The sequence below is a fragment of the Myodes glareolus genome, chromosome 13, assembly GCF_982192425.1.
Source record: "Myodes glareolus chromosome 13, mMyoGla1.1, whole genome shotgun sequence".
Taxonomy (NCBI): Eukaryota; Metazoa; Chordata; class Mammalia; order Rodentia; family Cricetidae; genus Myodes; species Myodes glareolus.
Window position 1 is genome coordinate 29,316,000 of NC_142038.1, and position 23,754 is coordinate 29,339,753.

At 40.2% G+C, this 23,754-nt stretch overlaps 1 protein-coding gene across 1 annotated transcript in view; it reads right to left on the minus strand.

The window, feature by feature from the left end:
- Positions 1–22,771, minus strand: part of Adamts19 (ADAM metallopeptidase with thrombospondin type 1 motif 19) — a 185,299-nt gene extending 162,528 nt beyond the window's left edge. Inside the window, exons 1-2 of the mRNA XM_087896043.1 lie at positions 22,206–22,771; positions 21,053–21,702 (exon numbers count right to left, since the gene is read on the minus strand). Of these exons, the coding sequence (XP_087752169.1) occupies positions 21,053–21,702; positions 22,206–22,293 (738 nt within the window). The 5' untranslated portion in view covers positions 22,294–22,771. The remainder of the gene's footprint in view (positions 1–21,052; positions 21,703–22,205) is intronic.
- Positions 22,772–23,754: the final 983 nt, after the last annotated feature.

Below are 23,754 nucleotides of genomic sequence, written 5' to 3' on the forward strand. Positions count from 1 at the left end.
TACTTTAAAAAAAATTAATTCTCTTACTAAAAGAATCTCTGAAGAAAATCTAGAAATAAGCCCTGCTTCCATTAGTCAGAGGAAGCTGTTGTTCCTATCTAACCTGTATGAGTAAGGTTAAGAAATAGGAAATGTTATGCAGGAGGATCAAACACATGGTCCAGGGCTGTTGTTTAAATCAACAGTAAAACCTAAGCAAAGGAACATCCCTGGGCCTTCCTCATTAGGGTTGCTGAAAGTCATTAACAATGTGTATCTCTTTTGTTTCAAATGAGAAAAATGTACGTGCTCCATATTGGGTTGTCAGAAGGCAAGTCTGGGTGTATGAAACGGCTTGAATTGACCTTTAACATTCAACAAAGAAAAGGTGACTTTCAAGCCGTGTCCCCCCCCACCCACCGCTGCTAGCACTTAATGAGCTGGTGTGTTCGGTGATGCCCCTCGTTGGTAAGTGTTAGTCACTGGACAGTTTGGGGAGCTGCTCACCATGGTGATGAACTCTTGTGATGCTTATCTCATGCAATTCCAGCCCAGTTCTGAGTTTTCAGCGCAGCTGAATGAGCCCACGAAGCAAGCTGTACAGCTGCAGTTGGAGAAGCACACATCACTGCCAGGTCTTACTGGTGACCTCACAATTGACAGAGATGCTGCCAACCTCCTACATACCCCAAGAGAGAAGATGCAGATTCATTTTACCATGGAAACAAGATTAGTGAAGCAAACTATTTAGGACCATAGCATCGGCACTCAGAGAATGGAAAACTGCTGCAACGTATTTTCAGGAGTCAATTAAAGGTCAAATGAATACAGTCAATTCATTTATTTAATAGTATTTACCAAGTGTAGACTACACATTGCCTAGTATGCTAGAAGTCGGAAATTCAGCAAGACATACAGCAAGGAATTCTTTGCAATTTTTTTTCTACTTTTAAAGAAAACAATCTGAAGTATCGTCAAACAATAAAAATTTACTTTTGTAGATATTAAGTACCTTTCTCATTTGCAATATAACAGCAAAATGAGGTGAGAGGTGGTTTTTTCCATTTCAAATTCTTGAATAATTCTCTCCCATCTCCATTCTGACTCGCATTAACAGGTCACAAAGTCACATTTATTGTGTGAGGAAGACAAACCTTGTGCTCACAGACTCTTTCCCACATGAGTGGTTTCTTAACCAAGCACAAATGAATATTTTTTTGCCTCCTAATATTTCTCTGTTCACTAATTTTATACACACTTCACCAACAATTGCAGAGGCTAAAAATGTTAATGCAATATGCTGATTTTTATATGCAGCCTCAGGAAATCATAGACCTAAATACCCGATATAATACGGTATACACTCTGAAACCCAAGATGTCTTCCATGCTGACTCAGCCATACAGGACATTCCCCAGACAGCAAGCTTTCAGTGAAATTTGTAAACACAGAAGCATCAAGGCAAGACATCAGGGGTTGGTTTGGGCTCCACATTCCATGTAGAAAAAGGTATCTTTCATCGATATCATTGATAAATATTTAGGTAGTGTTTGTTCTTCTTAACCACCCATAAAATAGTCACCATGCTGAGGCAAATTAGGCCTCTACTGGACAGTAGCAATTCTCAGAATAAGTATTATTAAAGGGCCAGGAACTTCCAGTCATTGATTTTCAGAGTGAATTCCATTTCTGTATCTTAGATGTTTTTAGACCTCAGACATATGATAAATGCGTTCACAGTCCAGTGATGGTGAGCATTTCCGCCTGAATCTGGTTTCCTGTCTTGTCATTCCCATCATTTTAGCTGGATGTTCTCCTGAGTCTGCCTTGGGACTTGGTTGTTTGAATCCTAAAACATGGCAGCGAACATTGAAAACATTACTCCTGTGCGTAGGATGACTTGAAACAGGAAAGAATAGGGATACGAACAGAGAACCACTCTTGTGAGGATCACCATGAGGTTGAGGCTAGCCTGGGCTGTAGAGTGAGACTTTGATTCTTAAAAGCAAAACAAAATAACAACAACAAAAGAAAACAAAGAAACCCACAAAACTTTTTTGTTTTTACAAAAGCTAGTGTGGGGAAAAGGGAGGCTCTCATAGCTACCCCAATATTTAATAAACACAAGCCCTTACTTGTTAGATGTTTAAACACAGAACAATGTGTTGGTTCAACTGAAATGAATCTTCCAGCCATTCCTAAAATGAATTTCTTTACCTTCTGGTTCAAAGTAACCTTTAAAATGAGGCAGATGTTTGTACGCCTTGTTTGTGTCTGCACTGTAGATAAAAGCATAATGTATTGGTGCTTGGATTATAGCACGTAAAAAAAGAGAAAAGAAACACATAAAAATCACAATATGATTGTCAAATGGATCTAGATAGCTGAACAGTAACACTATGAAGAAAGGAGAAGGGAACCAATTAGCACAGATTGTGTGATAAACACATCTTCTTTCATGTTGAATTCAGTTATGTGCCTAGATATACAAGAGCACTTATTTCTTGAACAAGAGTAAGAGTGTCTGAATTAGCATTTCATAGTTCAGAATCCTGGGGATGCAGTAGTCATGATGGAACAGAAAGGAAATCCTGTAAAATAACTATCCCACAATATGGGCAACTACTTGTTTATAGTTCAAATAAAAAGATTACGTGTACCTACTACTCAGTCCCTTATTTCCTTAATGCCAAAGGGAATTTCAGTTTGAATGAAAGAGGTTGAAAACATAAAAATTCATCACTCACACGTACAGATTTTGTATCTTCAATATTAGTGGACATATTTTTATGGTGTGAAAAGGAAATGAAATACTTAAAAGAAATCCACTAAAAAGACACAGAAAAAAAGAAATTTACATGTGATGTTCATAAAATAGGCAATATTTGTACCTGTAGCCTCTATCTTATGTACAATGGAGAAGAAGAGCTGAGGTAATTTATTTCTACTCAAGATTTTAGTTAAAATAATCACAGACTCCTTATTTTTGTAAGTTCTCCATTTGGATACTGATTCTATTATTCATGAATAAAATAACCTATAAATTATTTTTATAGTCTGAATGAGAATAATATTAAGGCTAAGAGTATGGCTCAGTGACAGAGTGTTGCATACTACATGTGTGGCCCTGGGTTCCAACCTCAGCAGCTAAAATGGACAAATGAATCCAAAAGAATCACTAATCTTTATCTAGCATTAATTAAAAGTAATGAATGGACAGACAGTATCAAGTTGCTGCTATAACTATTCCTCCTGACTGATAATAAGTCTTCATTTGAATAGTCAGATTCGGAGCTGCAGGGACGGATGTAGGGGAGATAGCTCAGTTGGTAAAGTGCTTGTGCGAGTACAAGTCAAGTGCTTTTGCAAGTACAAGAACCCGAGTTTGATTCCCATTGGTAGGATGGAGAAACTATCTGTAACAAATATAATGACTATATTAAAAATACATAGTACTGTTATAATGGTAATAGAGTAGGAGATTTTGCAGTCTCAAGATAGGAAATTTGCACAGAAGGAACCATATGGTTGATGACAGAGGAAAACCATCAATCTGACCAATAAGCAAAGAAACAAGCAGATGCCACCTCACACTCATTTCCTCAGAAATAAAAGGGTGAAGTGGCGAATTAATTATGGCTATCTGAGTAATGTACTCTGGAGTAATGTCACTACCAGAGGAATTGCTATAAATATGTGAAAGGTCAATGCATGATTAAATCTAAATTAAGCATAGATGTACTCCGGAGTCCAGAAGCTCCACTGAAACCAACTCACAAATGCACAATAGAAAGTAATATGGGCAGGAAAAATTATTTTTCAAGATTAAAAATAACTCGAAAATAATGTGAGTGACCTATACATGTAGCCATTTAATGGAGCGTGTTTATAGAATATGCATTTACTTAAGAGCAGATCAGTGTTTACTCTCTAGGATATGAAGCATCTATAGGAAGCATTGATTTCTTGGAGAGCCAGAGATTACCTGACCTCCCTATACTCAATGTCATTTATTCAGTGTTTCTTCCATAGTTCATGGGCCTGATGTTGGTTAAATCAACAATCCACGATGTGTGTCTGAAATGATTCTCAGAAACAACATAGGGATTAGTTTCATTTCTAAAGACCTCTCCATTTTAAAACTGAAAACAAGATAGATAAGAATTGGAGAGACGGCTGGTAGGCAAGGGTTTGGAAGACATCAGTTTGGTTAAGAATTTAGAGCTTGGGATGGTTGTGCAAAACTTCATTCGGCTGCTCAAGCCGTCAACAGCTATTTCCAGGAATTCAGAGGTAACTAGCCTTGAATGCTTACTCTCAGATCTACTCAGACAAACAAAATACATAGTATATGGGTACATTAACAATTGTGTTACCCTAAATTAGTTCTCTCTGGATTCATTTAACGTCAAAACTGTTTAACAAGTGATGTAACAAGTGTCATCTAAGAGAAGTTGAAAGAGGATGCTTAACTGAGATAACCTTTGTCTTTTTACCACCATTTTATTTCACAAACATAAATTCACAAGAGATGGAGGGGAAAAACACCTACTCAGTTTCTACGTAAAATTTTCAAGTGAAGAAAATGAGGTCCTGAGAGATTATGCTACTAACTAAAGATTGGGGACTTACACAGATGCTCTCGCTGTGGAGAACTCTTCTCCTGTAAGAAGCCAAGAACACCCCAAAGTAAGCTTGTCTGCCCTGACTTAACATTTTTAATGTAAGTGACTACATCTATTTTTCTTCTCAAAGTACCTTAAAAATTTACTTTTAGTTCCACAATAGATTGCTTCATGAAAGCCAGAAGAGGGTGTCTGATGCCCTAGTGCTGCTGGAGTTACTACTGAGGTGGTGAAATGAAAAATGTCCCCCACAGGCTCCGGAATAGAAACACTTAGTCCCCAACTGGCAGTGCTGTGTTTCAACCAAGGATGGGAGTTGAGGTTTGACAGGTGAAATGGCCTCAGTGTCTTGGCCCAGAGGCAGCACGGACAGTGAAGCTAATGCAACCTTTTCTACCTCACATTTAACAGTACCGTCCATTAAAAGTCACAGCGTGTCTTAAAAGCATACTAAGCAAGTATAAATTCCTGCAGAAAACAAACCACCCCCATACTGCAAAATGCTCCCCAAGTACTTTATAAATAGTTAGGCTTTCTCTGTAACCTACAGCCTAGTGCATTTCCCTTGTTGTGAAGGTTCAGGAGAGGATGAAAAACAACAGGACTGAAATCACACCAAACACAACACAGCATTCAACCATGGTCTCATGCCTTCTTTTGGTCTAGTAACTTCTCTGGAACTTATTACTTTTTCAGTGTAACCCACATACAGAATTCAACTCCATATGTGTATAACTCCATTCTGGCTTAACTCAATAATTAGGAGAACAATGCATACAAATGACAGATCCCAGTACTGCATTCTGCTGCAGAATGAATTAGTTTAGAATTCAAGTCACATTTTACTGAATTATATTCTAAATTAATAATATCCTGGACTTCTGCAACAGACAAAATAAGCTTGTTTCAACAGCAAAGTACGTACATAAAATTCTATGTCATTTGTAGTTGAGCATGAGAGTCCAAGGAAGTATAGATATGAATTCACTATTTCACAGATATAAACACACACCTATAAATCCAGTTCCATTAATGACCACACATATCAATATACATCATCATGTATATTTTGTAATGTATATATGAATGTATATACACTTATGATTATGAGTGTTTGTTTGATATGTTATAGTGATTCATGAAGAGAAAAACTGACCAGAAACAAGTGGGCTAAAATACTGCATGAGATATGATAAATACAAAAAGTAAAATCTGTCAAATTATTATTGATAACATCTTTCCTACAAAGCATACTTTTGAAACACTTAAATATGGAATTCAAAGACCACAAAATCTATACAAATACTTCCATTGAATTGGTACCGTGAATTTTAAATTTTTTTGCTACAAAAATTTAAAATGGTATCCTTTTTAATCTTATTGTTGAAATAAAAACATCATATATTAAAAGTTGGTCATATTTGGCCTTAAGCCCTTATTCAAAGATTCTCTACAATTTAGTAGTTCCCAACACTCTTTTGGAAGAGGCAAAGAACCTTTACTTCCTTAGGAATTCAAAAGAAATGGCTATGCATTATGCTTCTCTATGAAAAAAAATTATCTTTGGGCTATCTCTAAATTTGCTGCTTGACTTGTATTGTTTTTTCTGAAAAATATATTAAGTCAAATTTTGCATGTGTTACGATGAAATGAGACAGCAACTGAGTAGAGGAAACGAGAAGCAGCGGGATAAACTTTGCTCAGTACAAGGACATTTGCTGTTGCTTTGTATAAATTGGTGTTGTACGTTAGGACTTTAAAAAGAAAACGTCTACAGTATGATTCCAGTTAGTCATTTTTTTAAAAAACAAAACAATATTACGCTTTTATGGATGCACATACTTAACAAAATTATAAAACTATGAATGAAAATATGTTACAATGTTGAGAATAGTGGTTACATCTGGAGACTTGGGGAAGAAATCGGCTGCCAGGGTACCATGAGAGCTTCAACATAATGCACACATTTGAAAATAAAAGTCTTAAGTAAAACTGGTGAAATTTCACATTCACAAAATCTGTGTTGCTGAATTAACCTATGTATATTCATATAGTTATGAAGTTTTACAGTTACAGAACTATATATTGATTGAATGACCAAAAGACTAACGAGGAAATGCACAAAAATTATGAACGTGTAATGCAGAAAAGACCTGAAAACTGTTGCCAAGAAACAATAAGATTCATCAAGAATATTGCCCATAAAGAGTGTTAACATCCACAATGGCAAACGTCTTGTAAGAAGAAGAGGTATAGTGCAACTGGTGAGGATGTAAGATGGGCTAGCATCTTTACAAAATAATTGACAGAATGTGCCATTTCAATAATACCATCCCGCATTCTCTCTTCCCTTCAAGATACCATTTCCAGAAGCATGTCTTAAAGAGGTGTGCAAACTCTAGCTAAAGTTGTGTGTTACAAGCTGTTGTGCTTTGCAATTGTGTAAAATAGTGCTGAACTAAAGCCTAAAGCCTAACAACACTAATCTTCCTTCACAGCTATGAGCAAGAACAGTCAGAGTCATCAGTGTGTCATCCATACAGAGTATCTGAGAGAATGATTTTTTTTGTGTATGTGTGCAGCCTCATCTAGCATGCATGATGCCATGCTCCATGCCTTTCTCCAGAACAGTGATACAATGATTCCCAAGTTTGTGGAACTACACAAGCATACACACACACACACACACACACACACACACACACAGAGAGAGAGAGAGAGAGAGAGAGAGAGAGAGAGAGAGAGAGAGAGAGAGAAATGGGATGAACTGACAACAATTGAATATATTTTGACTGTCCTAAATGTGCATCTATGTGTACAGACCAGATATCTTTAAATATCAACAGTCACAAGACAATACTCACCCTATCCACGATCCTTTGTACTGATGTCAACAAACGTGACTTGAACCAGGCTGTATGAGTTTATATTTCTATACTATCATCTATAGCTATATAATGAGAAAACACTTCTCTGGTTTTAAATATAAATTAAAAAGACTCAGAAAGAATGAATGAATATCCTGTTGAAAATAATAAAGCTAATGAGAAACTAAGCTCTTGTTTAAATCAAACACTGACACGTGATTTAAATAAAATATGTTGTGTGTTTTCACATTATGCATTATGATGTAGCTTTTTAAATTTTGTTTTTGTTTCTGTTTTTCGAGATAGAGTTTCGCTGTAGTTTTAGAACCTGTCCTGGAACTAGCTTTTGTAGATCAGGTTGGCCTCAAACTCACAGAGATCTGCCTGCCTCTGCCTCCCGAGTGCTGGGATAAAAGCCATGCACCACCACCACCCGGCAATATAGCTATTTTTAAATGTGAATGTGAGCAAAAGGCTTAAAACAATGTCTTGACCAGAGAGCAATATACACAGATAGTCAAATATTAGGGCCTAAGCCCTACACATCAATAAACAAGTTACAGAAGAAACACAATAGTAATTTCATTTATACTACATAATCAAAGTTATGACTACACAAGGACATTAAATGTTACTTATCTATGTCTCTATGTATTAAAACATCTGTCTGTGCTCCGCGTGCAGGCCTGGTACCCACAGAGGCCAGAAGAGGGCATAAGATCTCCTGGAATTTGAATTACAGATGGTTGTGAACTGTCATGTGGGTACTGGGAGTCAAACTAAAATTGTGTGGATAATGCTTTACAACCTTATAGTTTTATGAGGCAACAGTTTTAAAATTGGTCAGCTCTGCACTTGAGTTCACTGATTATTCAATTCAATATTCAATTATTCAATACCCTAAACAGCAAATCAAGTAGAAGTAGAGCATCTTCCTCACAGGGTACTATGGGATCGAATGCAGTTACTTAAAAATAGAAGGCGATTGTCCAAAACTCAGCAGTTGATTCACACAGGACCACTGGTGTTTATAGTTGTCAAGGTTGTCCATCATAAGGCAGAGAGAGTATTCTGCAGACTGTGAAAACTGAACCAATACTGATTCTATAACGTCAGGGTTTTCCAGCCAAGGAAGTTTGGAAAGGTGCAGCCAGAAGTTGGCAATACTAAGTTCTCTGCTTTTAAAAGTGCAAACCGCAAAGTCAATGAGATGGTTCAATGGGTAAGGGCACTTACTACTTATACTTGCTACTCTAGTATACAAGCTTAACATCAGGATGACCTGAGTGTGATCTTCAGGACCCAGGTCAACATAAGTTGTCTTCCGACATACATACACACACACACACACACACACACACACACACACACACACACAGTGTCACAGGCAGTTAATCATGTAGTTTCTATATAGAGTCTTGTGTGTTCTGTTACAAGTCTTTAGTGAGCTATTAATAGATTCAGAACATGAACACGTAAGACTGTGTCATCGAGAACCCAAATTTTAAGTTATGGAGATTCTGCAGCCAAAGGCAGGAACAGCCAAGTTCTTAGACAACTTCCTAAAATACCACTGGTGAGATAACCAGGCAACCACATTAATGGGCAGAGGTAGGCAGGAACATGCTATTCCAAAACAATCCAATGGAACCTAGGGAACAAGCATTTCCATAGTCTTACATTTAAAAAGGCACCCTGAGTATATGTCATCAGACTCAAATTCCTCTTTTATCTTTCTGCTTCCTCGCTCCTTTGCATAAAACTACCTCCCTCATCCGAACATTTGTTTTCAGTTCACATGGATTATGCAAACTGTTGGGACTTAACAAGGACAAGGATCTATAGAACTGAAAATGAAAAGGAACCAATCAAGGGAATTAAGTAGGAGACCAACTATCTACAGCTCCTTTGTCCCTCCTTCTCTTTTAATGCTTTGTTTTAATTTGAAACTCATGTAGCCCAGGCTGGTTTCAGACTCACCTTAATTTATGATTCTCTATCTCCTAGGTGTACATTACTGTGTGTGTGTGTGTGTGTGTGTGTGTGTGTGTACCAGAAAAACACTGCCAGCTAAGCTACATCTCCAGTCTTTGTATCTATTTCTTTAAGCTCCCTTTTACCAGTTGACATAATTCACACTTGTGTTTATGTCTTGTCGACCTTCCTCTGACTACCCCAAAGCTCCCCTAACAATAAAATTTTTACTATTGTCTTATCCCTTAGATATATGTGTGGAACATAAAATGCATAGGATGAAAACTATGACTTCATTCTGACCCCAAAATTTTAAAGAAAAAGTTATTTTTTCTAAAACTTTAAGTGACTTTAAAGCATCATTAATCATATGACCCAGTCATTCCATTTCAATATATTTACTCTAAGAGATTGAAATATATGCATCTTCATAAAGTCTTATGCACAGATATTTATAGTAGCAGTAACCATAACAGCCCAAACATGGAAGTAAACTAAATGCACTTTACTTGGTGAAATGATAATCATAAATGGTCCACCCAGGGATTGTAACGGGGAGAGGCTAGAAGACGGGAAGGCTAGGGTGGTGGGGAAAGTGATGCAGTTCTATTTCAACTAAACGCATTAAGACATAATAAAATAAAAAATATATTACTCATCAAAATCTTGATAACATGATGATTAATCCTGTCATAGAAATAGAGACTTTGAATTTCTTTCTATGAAAAGGAAACAGGGAACGTACAACGTGACCACAAACATGATGATAACTGAACGAAGCTGGGCACACACTAACCTTGTATGACTGAAACTTGGTTATTGGATGGAGATAAAGAGCGACTGCAGGGGAGTACGACAGACTTGGAACTGATGGAAATGCTCTGAAACTCAACCACATTGATGGCTGCACAGTTCTGTAAATGTACTAAAAACAACTGGATTGCACACTTAGCATAGGTGAACTTTATGGTATATAATTCATAACTCCAATAAATGATGGCAGGAAGGAAACATGTATAACATCCTTTTCGATTCATTATTTTACACAATGATTTGCTCTAGACAAAACCAACTTGGTCTCTATGGCTGCATCTTTCTAATGAGAAATAATTAGGCTATATTTGGAAAGTGATCTATGGAGCACACTGGGTCTTAAGAGTACCAGTTTAATAATTTTAAAATTGTTACTATGCAAATCAATAATTTTGACCTCAGGAAATTACAACTGAAAAGCTACTGGGATTAGGAATTATCTGTAAGCATACAGATTGGGCACTTACTAATTTAATTTTTAAAAATCGGTTATTCCTACAACAAATTGCTCAAACTTTATGCTGTGCTGATCACAGAAGGTACTCAGGCTTGCTATTTGGGGTGACACAATTTTGAAATTCTGCATCCTTTGCAAGGATATATATAAAAGAAGTCAGATATGTTTATAACATGTATGTTCCTCTGTCGATAACTTAATTGAATCTCTGGCTTGAGAAACTAAAATAACTACAAGAAACGTGGTATTTTCATAAGCAAAAGCATCATATTTTATTTGCTATCAATTTGTATCTTCAGACCCAAATTATAACAGTGAGAGATAAAATGTCCCATTTTGATTAGCTGGTAAAATTATCTTCTTTAGCACTCCTGTTAATGTGTTCACTGATTTCACTGTTAATTCTAGTGGACTATTGACATCCATTTCAGAATGTAAATGAGTGCCTCAGATGTCGAGTCGTGCGATATTTACTGTCTGGAATAGTTTATCATTTAAGTCCTATTCTGTTCCCTTGAGCTTATCCACACTGCTCTGACATTCCAGCTTAGATAACTTCCCACAAAGAGGTCACAATTTTCTCTTCACTGATGATTTAAAAATATTGCTTGAGAATGCGTCTCAGTCTATATTCTATTGTATCCTAATTTGGTAGTGGGTAAGTTCCTGTCAATCTGAAGGTATGCTCCATATTTTATTTCTGATGAATCCTATTTTATAATTACTGAAGCAAAACTAGAATAAGCTGTCTGCTTTATTGTCAGTTAAAGTTTTATTGTAGTTTGAAATAACTTAGTTTTGTTTACCTCATTTCTAAGATATTCTCTAAAGTACAAAGCATATTTCAACTTGTGTTCAAATATTTTGTCTGGAAAATAGAAAAACATTCATAGTGGCAGTAATAGTCCATCGCATTTCCTCCCCACTAATTCAAATTTATAACTCAATGACACATGAGCAGGTTCCCAGAAGAACGTTAGAGGGCATGGTCAGAAAACATCTATGTTTATTATAATTGTGCTAAAAGCAAATGATAAAAAGAACAAATCTGAGATTTTTTAGAACCTTATTCAAAGTTTGGACGATGTAAAATTCTCTTTAAAGATCTTGAATTCCGTGGGGCTTTTTTTTCAGAGCTATTAGAATAGCTGTCCTCAAATTTCAGCTTGTGTAAACATTACAATGTTATATTAACATTGCAATGACGAGTTACCCTCTAGCATTTGAAGGCAAGGCCCTATCCTGAAGATAACACACATTTTAACCATAAAACATGGAGAAATCAAACTACTACTGGCATGGAAGCTTCATCCTTACTGGATAGCTTCCACAGTGCTGGAAGGCTCTGTCCACAATACCAGAGGAGAAAAGTCGTCATCAATAACAATGGATGGTGCAAAAATGACGGCCCTGACAGGTGTAATAGTGCCATGAAGATTATGGAAGTAGCAGGCAACTTCCTGACGGGATTTAAGACCCCCTACTTAATATGAAACCCATTCCTGCCACCATTATCAGGACTATGAACTTGTGCCTAGGCATGTAATGGGCCATAGTGGAGAACCTATCACTATTATTCTGCTAAATGGACATAATATCAAACCAACTCCTAATGACTTATCATCATGCCCATATATTAATGCATCTCTCAACCTTCATCAGTAAAGCTTCTACTTGCAGTCATGGTGATTAGTAGAAAACCCACAAGAGTTAAAAATGCAAAAAAAAAAATAAACATTGTGGGGTGCTTAGCCCTAAATGGGACATCTATACTGTGTCCTTTCCTCCCAAGGCTCAGGGACAATCATAGAAGAGGGGAAAGAAAGATGGTAAAAGCCAGAGGTAGAGGATGATTATAAGAGTGGTGTTTGGCCTCAGCGGGGCAAATGGACTCAGCAGTTGCACAAATGAACTCACAGCAGCTGGGACAGCATGCACAAGTCCTGAACCATCTCAAGCCACACAAGAAGCCCACAGTGAAAGAGGAGGTAGGCTTGACATCCCATTTCTAGCTGAGAAGCTATTAGCTAGTGATGGCCTCTGGGAGAATGAGAGGATTGTTTTTAAGATGTGGCTCCTGGTTGGTTGACCAAGTTCCAGTGGATGACCACACATTCATGAATACTGAGCAGTACAATTTGGACATTATGGGTTAACAAAGGAGAATAATGAAAGAGAATTGAGCAGGCAGTGAACTGGGGTAGATCTGGGAGGACTTGGGGAAGGAGGTAAATATGATAAAAACACACTGTATAAAATTCTTAAAGGACTAATCAAAACAGGAAAGAAAACGGAATTCCTTTTTAGTTTTCAAATACAGTCTTTCTGCTTGAGGTTGAAGCTAGGCCTATGAGTTCTATCTTAACTGTTGCGGAATATTCCTTTACACCATGTGATGATGTGTCTCTGTGATTGGTTCAATAAAGAGGTGAATGGCCAACAGCTAAACAGGAAGAATTTTAGGCGAAACTTCTAGGACAGAGAGGTCTTGGGAAGAAGAAAGACACAAAAGCCAACCAGGTGCAAAAGAAGCAGAATGGACAATACAGAGTAAAAGTAACCAAGCCATGTAAAAGAACATAGATTAAAAGATATCACTTGAGCTAGAGAGATGGCTCAGAGGTTAAGATTACTGATTGTTCTTCCAGAGGTCCTGAGTTCAAATCCCAGTAACCACATGGTGGCTCAACCATCTGTAATGCACACATGCAGACAGAACACTGTAAACAAAATAAATAAATAAATCTTTTTTAAAAAAGATATCACTTAATTTATAAGAACTAGTTAACAACAAGCCTAAAAAACTAAGGCTTGGCCTTCATAGTTAATAAGTCTCCACTAATATGTTGTTATTTGGGAGCTAGCAGGTAGGACAGAAAAAGACTAGTTATACTCACCAATGCCTAACTTCCCCTATCTCCAAGATTGTAATGCTGGTATCTACACACTTCAAGTTAATATATAAGGCACTAGGAAATCCAGTTAAAGGCATGATGATGAGGTTTGCCATGTAAGTGGTCACTCCTTTAGTTATGCCAGATTGAAGCAAAGAAGCTAAAAAAAGAATCTGGAGCAATATGACCTCATGTTGGCCCTCTTAATATGCCTTTGATTTTGATGATGATTTTCCCCCACTCCACTCTCTGCCTCTGTCTTTTTCTCTTTCTCACCCCCGCACCCAGAGAATGACAATACTGGCCTAAGTTCAGCACCATCGTTTCACAACATATGAGTTAAAGTATAAAGTGTTAATTTAGTGCAGATATGTGCACACTAATTACGAGATGAAATCAAGTGCCTCTTACTGGACAAGGGAGTACTGCCCTATCCAATCCCCAGGGTCTTTCCAACACTACCACATAATCACTCTATAAAAGTATCTGGGTAGCTTTGCATGGCTGAGCTCCCATTTTCTCACTTCTCTCAGTCTGGGGCTTGGCATCAGAATAAAGAGGAGATGGACACAGTGATGTGCTCACTGGAGCTGCACACTGAAAGCACTCAGCATTAAATCATGGTCTCCATTTGTCTCGGGGAACCTGTAAGTCTCTTCTTAGGAATCTCCTCCCCAAACCCAAAGCCTAAAGGGATTGCTATTCACCTCGTCATTTGTAGATATTGTCAATATATATGGATTAATTCCCTTATGAAACCCATTTCCTAGCAGGATCACTCCTTTGTCTATTATTCATTCAATTAAATTCATCAAACTACCTAAAGTGCTGTAATTACTATTAAATTGAACATCTCCATGATATTGAGCTCCAATTTAAATATCCTGTTTTGTCTTGCTTTAGAAGTATTTTAAGACTTCTCTATAGATTTTTTAAAAATATGCTCATATGGCTGGAGAGATGGTTCAGCATTTAGAAGCATATGTTACTCTTGCAGAGGTCCTGAGTTCATTTCCCAGCACCCACACATTGGCCATGGCTCCAGTTCCAGGGGTTCAAATGACCTGTTCTGACCTCATAAGGCACCAGACACACTTGTGGTGTACAGTCATACATAAAAGTAGACACTCATAGATAAAAATAAAATAAATATATCTAATCTTTAATGTGCTTTTTTATGATTCTGTTAGTAAAATTCAAAAAAAGTAAATACTGGTAAGCAAATACAAAAATTTCTTCTTCAAATTTGGTACATGATAGGATTATCTCAAGCCTAAAATACAGATCAATACATGAGCAATATGATCGATACATAGAGAAAGAAATTATTATTGTACTTTCTGTTTTCCAAGCCTTCTGAATAGAAGGATGTTAAGGACCACTGAAGAAGATTTACAGAGTACTGCACAATAGGCTTACTTATAAAGATTATGTAAGCATGTAGCTATGTAGAAAACGGACTCCTTAAGCTAATTGCTACCAATTAACGGAATTGAATAAGAACATAAATATGGAGCAATTACATACAAAATGCAATGTGTGAGATCAAGAATTCCATCTAATCATCTAAATCTGTGAAATTTAGTGCAGTCTTATGACCCAAAAAGGATATTTAACAAAGTACACCTAGATAAATAGGTAGGTAGGTAGGTAGGTAGGTAGGTAGATAGATGATAGATAGATAGATAGATAGATAGATAGATAGATAGATAGATAGATAGAGACTTTTATTTAACCCCAGCACTTGGGAGGTAGAGGCAAGCAGATCTCTGTGAGTTCAAAGCCAACCTGGTCTACTAGGGCTACACTGAGAAACCCTGTTTTAAAACACATAGAACGAAAGCATGCCTTTTCTAGTCTCCCAGTAAGTTTAACCTTTTCATAAAACCATTCAAAGTTAAGTGTCTCTCTGGATGGAACACTACAGATGATATATTTAATTTTATGTATTTTTGAAAATGTTTTCAGAATGTATTTGTGATAATTAAAATTTGTCTTTCAAAATATTAATATTTAAGGAACTCTATAATTAGAAATAAAGAAGAGCAAAAATCACACAGAAAATAAGTAAAATATATAAAGAGAAATTCTATAAGAGAATGAGAACCAAAAGAAAGAAATTTTAATAATAATACTATGTATAAAACACCACGACGTCACAATGCATTACCAATACACACACCTTCCTTTGACACGCAAAATGTTACCTAACCACCACGGTGTCTTCACCCTTCTGTGTCTGTCACAGTTCATGACAGCAGAGTATTGGAATCAAACATTCAAAGGTCCATCAAGCCAAACTGAGGCCGGGAGTAGAAAAGCTTTGAGATCCAATTAAACAGAACTACTGAAAAGGAAATCGCACACATGCAGGTGCGGATATCACAAAAATCGCAAAGTTACATGTGCACATACTTGAGCATTAGTGACCTCCAGATCATGTGCCACAATCAAAAGGCACGTTTTATACTTGGGAAAAACAATAAGTAACAAGGAGGGAACAAGTAGAAGAGAGGTTTTCATTATATCATTGTTGGGGGTTCTACATGGTAAAATTTGAATCTTTCTTATTTCAAGAATAATTTATTTTGGCCTTAGATTTTAATGGTAGAAGAGCCACATATACTAACCAAGATTCAAAATCATTTTGCTGAACTCTGAATAATCCATGCTCTAACATCAAATATTATAGATTTAATCATCTCAGATCAACCAATGTCCATTCCTCCATAGGTGGTCTCTCCTTAATAAATGTTAGATTTTTCTCTCTTTCTCTTTGATTTTCTACAATTCTGTCACAGTATGTCAAAGTTTGGGTATCTCATTTTTGATGCAACCCAGAGCATTATCAGAATGGGAAGATGACGCAGGATATTTATAGAGAGATAAAGCAACAAGATGCTCTTAGCAAGTAGTTCTCAAACTTTGTAATACTATGACCCTTTAATACAGTTCCTCATGTTGTGGTGACCCCAACCATAAAATTACCATAATTGCTACTTCATAACTGTAATTTTGCTGCTGTTATGAATTGTAATGTCAATATCTGTGTTTTCCGATGGTCTTAGTCAACCCCTTTGGCCCCCAACACGGGTGTCAACACACAGATTGAGAACCACTGCTTTCAGCAGAGTTGAAATTTTCTGTCTTGCAGAGAAGCATGCTAAGTTCAAGAAGTAAATAACTCGATGGCTTCGGAAACTCTGTGAAACCGAACATAATCATTAGGTCTCTCCCTCCCCGAGCATATATAAACAAAAAGAACTGCTAAGAGACACTCTGGGATAAGCTGAGCTGCCTTGAAGCAGGGATCAGGCCAGGCTCAGACCAACTGGGCTGCCTGGAAAGAACATTCCCCAACCCAGTGAGTTGCTTACAGGCTGGGAAGTATGTTCCAGGTTCCTAGCGTTTGCTGGTGGGGACTTTGTTAATGCAGCTGTCTGAGTCATTTCTGCTTCTGTAATAATAGACTCCTTCCCCATATTCCTGTAAACAATCCCCGTGAAACGCATTGGTTCCCAAAGCTAGACTTTAATGGTAGCCTTACTGTGGTCTGTTACCAGCTTGCTATGTGGGGCACGTAGACCTGGTCACTTCTCCCCAGGACGACTGCCACATGGTGTTCAGACTCGTAGCCCACTTGCTCTACGTGTCAAACGGTCCCCTTCCTTCCTCCCTGCCCTGACTTCTGCTCTCATATGTTAACTTAACCAAAGCACAGGTCCCAAAATATTAACTTGTTCAAAATTCATAACAGATTAGAATTTTTGAGTACAGGAAAAGTACACGTGAACAAAGAAAAAGAAGTATTTTTCTGTATCAAACGGTAAACAAAATGACTACTAATATTAAAAACTCTTGTTTGATCTTGGGAAGGGTTTCATTATGTCACCCAGGCTAGTCTTGAACTCACAACTCTCCTGCCTTAGCCGCTGAGTTAAAACTCTCAGTGTAAGTAAAGAATTGTTAATGGTTTAGTCACTACTGTTCACCATTCTGAGAAAATCATCTACATATTTAGCAATAAGCAAAAAGACACTGGCCTACTTTTCTTTGGCTCAGTACGGGGATTTGATTGTTTTACAGGGTCACGTTGCTGGAAATGCAGGACAGCTGTAAAGTGTTTGACTGTACATGAAGAGTGAGCATAACCGAAACAATGGTATGATGTCCATTTCAGGCTAACATCATTGCTGTACTGTTTTTGCAGAACTGGTTATTTTTATATATTTTACATTTTGAAGACAATGATGTAAAGCACTTTATTCATTATTTTTATTATTATTATTTATTCAGTGGTAGGGTTTTTTGTTGTTTGTGTAGTTTTGCCTATTAGCAACTAGCCATCTCATAAGGCTTTGGGAATGAAAGCAAGACACCCAAACCTAGCACTCAATCTACTACACTTCCTGCTTGATCTAGTGATTGACAGGTTAGGGTGAGTGCTCCTTGAAAAGCATCAACCCTGCCTCATCTGCTTCTGTTTCTGTTACCTACAGAGTGCATTAGGCACAGGAGTCATTGGCAGATATCTGACTGATCAATGCTACTGTGTTGGAGGTCCAGTCAATCTAATAAATAGATAAGCAAAGGTTATCATTCAGTACTAGCCTAACTAGGGGGAGAAGACATAATAAGACTTCATATGTAAAATAGTTGCTAGATACACAATTGTTATATGTACATTTTATAAGGGGAAAATGGAGATTCAGAAATACTGAGTATTTTGAAGAGGTAGCACTTAGTCCTCTATCCAAAATATCCATTCCATCACTAGCAGTTTCAAAATACAAAATGGATGAATATCTGGGAAATAAATGTCTAATGTGTTAAGTACGTCGCTCTTTACAAAACTGAGGAGCTGATAACTTTTTTCCTTTTACTCAGAATCTGAATCATTTTAAATGTGTCATAATCAAGAAAGTAATTCAACTCTATGGTTCAGTCGTAGCTAGCAATTAAAACTCGTTATGGGAAGAACAATTAACTGGAGACATGGTGATTTACCTTTGTCGAAGCAACCACCAGTAAGAAAGCCTTTGTTGATGGAGAATGACGCTGTTACTCACCAAAGGCTGTAACATTTGGAAGTAATCCACCTTCTGCAGGATGGTGTCTCCCCCAAGGGTTACAGGATCAGCAGCAATGTGGTCTAGGCTCATCACATTAGCCAATCGAGGCCCACACTCGAGAAGATGACAGACACTCAGTAGGTCTAATCCAAATGGACATTTTAAGGTCTTCTGTTTCTTCTTCATTTCCTTTACAGGCTCTGCCAATGCCTCCCCCCCCCCCCGCCACCCCATCTCTTCGGTCTACCTGAAGCTCTCCATCATGTGGCTGGAGACTCTCTCCCCATTCTTAGAAACCCAGCTAAACTTCTGAGTATTGGAAAGCTGGCCTCAACTTCCCTACCGAGGGTTTTACCTTGGGCAAGGATTTTTAAATTCAGGTGTGACATTTGATTTCTGACAATGGCATGCCATTGCCACATGACTCCTTGTCATATCCATGACAATATATCATATTCATTTATTGATATGGGCAACTTCATTGTGTGCCTCTGAAGGCAGGCTATTCTAGCCCTTAATACAGGATCCAATTAATTGCCATAAAGTTGACTATTTAAATTTTTAATTCAATCATCTAATTATCTCATGCCGCAAATGAGAGGGGTAAGGAACTGGTCCAGGAGCTCCTAAGGGAGGGGCTGCCATGGCAGTTGGAGTAGCCGACTTACCCTCTTGGCTATCTGCCTACATTTTCACTCAAATTCTGACTGCTATACTGTACTGCTGGCGACGTCAGTTCTCTTCCACAACAAAGACTTCCCAGTCCAGAGTATATCCTTGTGTGGCTGGTAGGAAAAGTGAGCAAAACTCCAGCATGATAAACAGGGAGGAATGTCAAACTCTCATTCGGGCCATGAAAACCCCAGTCATAATTCTAACTTTGCTCCCTTAAGTATGGTGAGAGGACATAGCTCATTTGGAAAATCTGACCCACAGCCCAAGACTCAATACAGTGAAATGCTTTGTCCCCCTTCTGCTCTTACCACACCGGGAACGTTCTATATGTAATTATTTAATCCCCAGCCGAAAGCTAGCAGACAATGAAACTCCCACAGAATGTTTACCCGGCTGAGGTGTTCCAGTATCAGTTCCACCGAAAACATTTTCGAAGCTTTCCATGTCATTTTTCCAAGCCACCTTCCCAGTCATGCCTAAAATGCCTGTATTTGACTATTCCCCATCTAGTAAAATATAGTCCTGTCCAACAATTCCCAGCATTCAAGCATAGGAACTTTGGTGGCATAGGTAGAGTTTCCAAGTCTTGTTTTGTTTGGGTTTTTAACCATTTTTTTTTCTCTTTAGCATTCCTTGCCTTTGGGTGTTTTTTGACTGTCATCTAGTGCTGTGGGATTTTCCTCCATGGCATCAAATGGCTTTTTTTTATAAATTCTTATAAATAAGAATTATATTAATGGTTCCCTCTGAGGAGCAATAGCAACTCCCAGGAGGATTTTCCACGAGTTCTGCCTTATACTAATAGTTAAGGTTATAGGGGATATGGCAGGAAAATGAGGTTAATATGGGTACTGCCCCTGACCTGAACATATAAGGTTCTTTAGAATAGTCAATGTTGTCGTCTTTATTTTTATACCCACACAAAGTAAAGGTCAACTTATGAAAGCTAATGAAGTCAAGACAAGAAGACAAGTCAAGTCATGAAGATGGATAAAGTGACTTTCTCAACAGGAGTCTTTGGGAAAGCAATTCCACCTTCATACTTTCCAGCATGGACTCTAGAGAGAAAGGGGGGCTGTTGTGAAATAGCATGGAAACGAACAAGAGTAAAACCCTAGCCCCCTGCTGGTGGGGTTCCAGGAGTGCCCTATGGCAAACCACTGCTTTAGATAGAGTACCTTTACAATGGGCTTTTCTAGAATGTATGTTGTGAGTGAGTACAGATTCTGAACACCTGTCAGAATGTAACTACCAGAGAACTGTTCTGAGCCACTTTGTAGTGGGACACTCAAAACAAAACACAGGAACACTGTAAAACCACAGATGACGGACGACCTGAGGGTGGGGGCAAATACACACAGGATTCAGTATGGAGCATATTTCAAACTGCTCAAAGACACCAATCACATGGTGGACGTGCTTTAGAAACTCGAAAAGCAGAAGTTGAACCACTTGCAAGAAGTAGAAAGTCAGACTCCCAAAGAAATCGACAGTTCCCTCGAAAGCTCCCCGTGTGCACTGCACTGGTAGTGTTTCCTTTAGAAACGCTTAGTGTAGACACCTGGGTGGTAAGGTGTCAAAGTAAGCTCAGAGAAACACTTGAAAGAATGGAGGAGGAGATGTACGCAAAACAGCTGGCGTATTTTAAGGGTGGGGGGCATGGAGAGTGGAGAGCTGGGGAAGGGAGGGCGCTTACCAGGCCACCTCCACAGGTGCTGAAAGAGGCCAGAGAGCCAGGATGGTGCAGCACCGTCCCAGTGTAAAAGCAGGCGGAGTCTGGCGGCGTGGGAGGTCGAGGGTCAGCCTCTGCCCGGGTGGGATCTGGAACTGGATTTGGCCACTGCTCCACCGCGAAACGCTGCGCCAGGAAGCGGCCATCTCTCCGGAGCAGCAGGTACAAGTCTCTGGAGAGGGCCGGGATTCTCAGTAGCACCTCCTCAGTGCTGGGTTCCTCTTGCTGGGCCGGGGGTGGGGACGAGGGGGATTGCGGGGATGACGGCGACTGCCACGAGACCGGGGCTCCCGAGGACAGGGAGGTATCTCCGCTGGATCCCCGAGGCAGCTCCTGAGATTCGAGTTCCTCCTCGTCCTCACCACCTGGCTGCGGGGGAGACTCGAACCAGGACTCTGACTGGCCATCTGGGGCTTCTTCCAGAGGCGCTCGGGCCACCGAGCGCACCTCGCGCGAGCTGCCCGCAGCCTGCGTCCGGCCACCGCCCCCAGCGCCGCGCCCCCAGCCAGGATCTGTGCTGCCCCCGCCGCCGCCCGCCGCGTCCAGCGACTCCCGGCGCCAGAGTGCAGGAAACACGACTTCCCACTCTTCGAGGTCGGGTGTGAGCTGCAGTCCTGTGGGTGAGGCAGACGGGCGCAGGGCTTAAAGTTTACACAAGCATTCAGGCACACGCTCCCCACAGATAACATGCGCTTGCACGAATGCGAGGAGACTCCTGCAGGACCTGAAGTCTTACAGACCTCGACACTTTCATACTAAAAGTGTGGCGATAATATTTAAGCATATACTAACTGAAACCGGTGCAAACTCCAGTAAGCTCGCAAAAGAAATAAATGGCATTGCACCCGGTTTCCTCCAGGTACGGTAAACACAGCTTTGAACCATGACTTGGGGTGGGATTGGGGGAGCTGATCATTTTACTGATGTTAAAATCAGGCCAAGGGAAGTGCCCTTCACTTGCCACCCTGACCTGCTCATCTGCCCTGCAAGCTGTCTTCCTGCTACCCACAGAGCTCTGCTCAACACGCACAGGGTGCACCAGTTCTGCCTTCCCGTGTGTCCCGGGTCCGCACTGGCAAAGTGGGAGAGGAAGCTGGAAAGTCACTCTAGAACGTACCTGAGATGGTCCCATGCGACAGGAAGCCCAGCTGGTAGAGGAGGCAGCAGCAGCAGCAGATGCGAGTCAGGCGCATCTCGGGGCCCATCTCCACAGTGCGCGCCTCCCGCGCGATCCACAGCGCACGCAGCCCGGAGCGCCGGCGGCCAGGCGGCGACTGTGCCCGGGCCCTTTGTCTGCCAGGGGCGGGGGGGGAGGGGGGGCAAGCTGTGTGACTCCCGGAGCCCGGGCGGGGCTGGGGTGGGGAGGAGCGGCGAGCAGCACTCGGGCTCTCCGCGCTCCAGCTCCCCGGCGAATTAGGTGATGAGTCGACTTTCTGTGCTGTGGACCGTGCAGGAGTTTTCAGGCCCCGCGGGCCAGAGCCTGAGCCCCGCGGGACAGTCCCGCAGTCAGCCGAGAGCCGGGAGACGCGCAGAGGGCCGACCGGTCTCGGGTCGGGCGGAGTAGTGCGATCCCAGCCGAAGCTCGCCGCCGGCACCCGCGCAGAGCGAGGCCGGCGCCCGGGTTTGGACAGCTCGCCTTAGCAGAGTTCTGCTCACTCCCCGGGACACCGCTGAGAAGAGAGGGTTGGATGGGGGAGGGGGAGGGAGAGCGCGCGCTTCTCAAAGAGGTGTGGAGGTTGGGGTCGGGGGTGGGGAGAATTAGGTGGGTCAGACCAGAATCAGGGACTCAGGACTGCCCGCCAAGCGTGACGTTGCTGGACAAAGGTCCCAGAACACCTCACACGTGCTCTCAGGCTGGGAAAGAGTGATGTTGGGACCCAAATTCTCTCACCTGACTCCTGATTGGCCATTCAGAAAGACCTAATTTGCATCCCCCACCTTCTGCCCTATGGAGTGTGGAGGGGGTGCTGTGGCTTAGGTAAAGGCAGGTAGGGGGCCTTCCCCTTCCTTAAGGCTCCTCCTCTGTTCGGTTTTGCCGCTACCTGCCCAACACACACAACGAAACTCAGTGCATACTTGAGGACGGATCAGCAGCCTGTGTATCAGAGATTTTTTGATTTGTCTACTCGATGTCTCAGAAGATTCCAACCTGGAGGGAATAAAATTTCTCAAGGAGCATACCACAATAGTAACAACAGACACCACTGAGTTTTCAGTTTTATACCACTTTTTCTTAGCTCCTCCTCCTCCTCTCCTCCTTTTCCCCTTCTTGGAGTAAAATGAAGGAGATCAAAGTGAACAATTGTACTGTAAAGCTCTCATACCAGGTGAGAATATCTTGTCTCTTTTGCTTTGTGTTGTGCATAAGTGATGGTTTTTCTCCTTTTACATCTCAAACATTCCTCTTTCTTTGTTGCAGTCCCCACCTCTCTGGCAGTCATATTGAACTTACAAGGGTGATTAATCCAGCCAGCTATTTCAATCCTCTACACAAGGCCAGTCACCAAGAATTCATGCCAATACACTTTAAAATAAAATGGACCATCCACTGAGAGTGGCTTCCCACATCCCTTGTTGTTTTACCTTAGGTTCCCAGTTTCAAAGGCCGTGACTTTGCCTTTACTGGAGGGAGAAGATCTTATTTCAAAGGCAACCTATTTCAATTG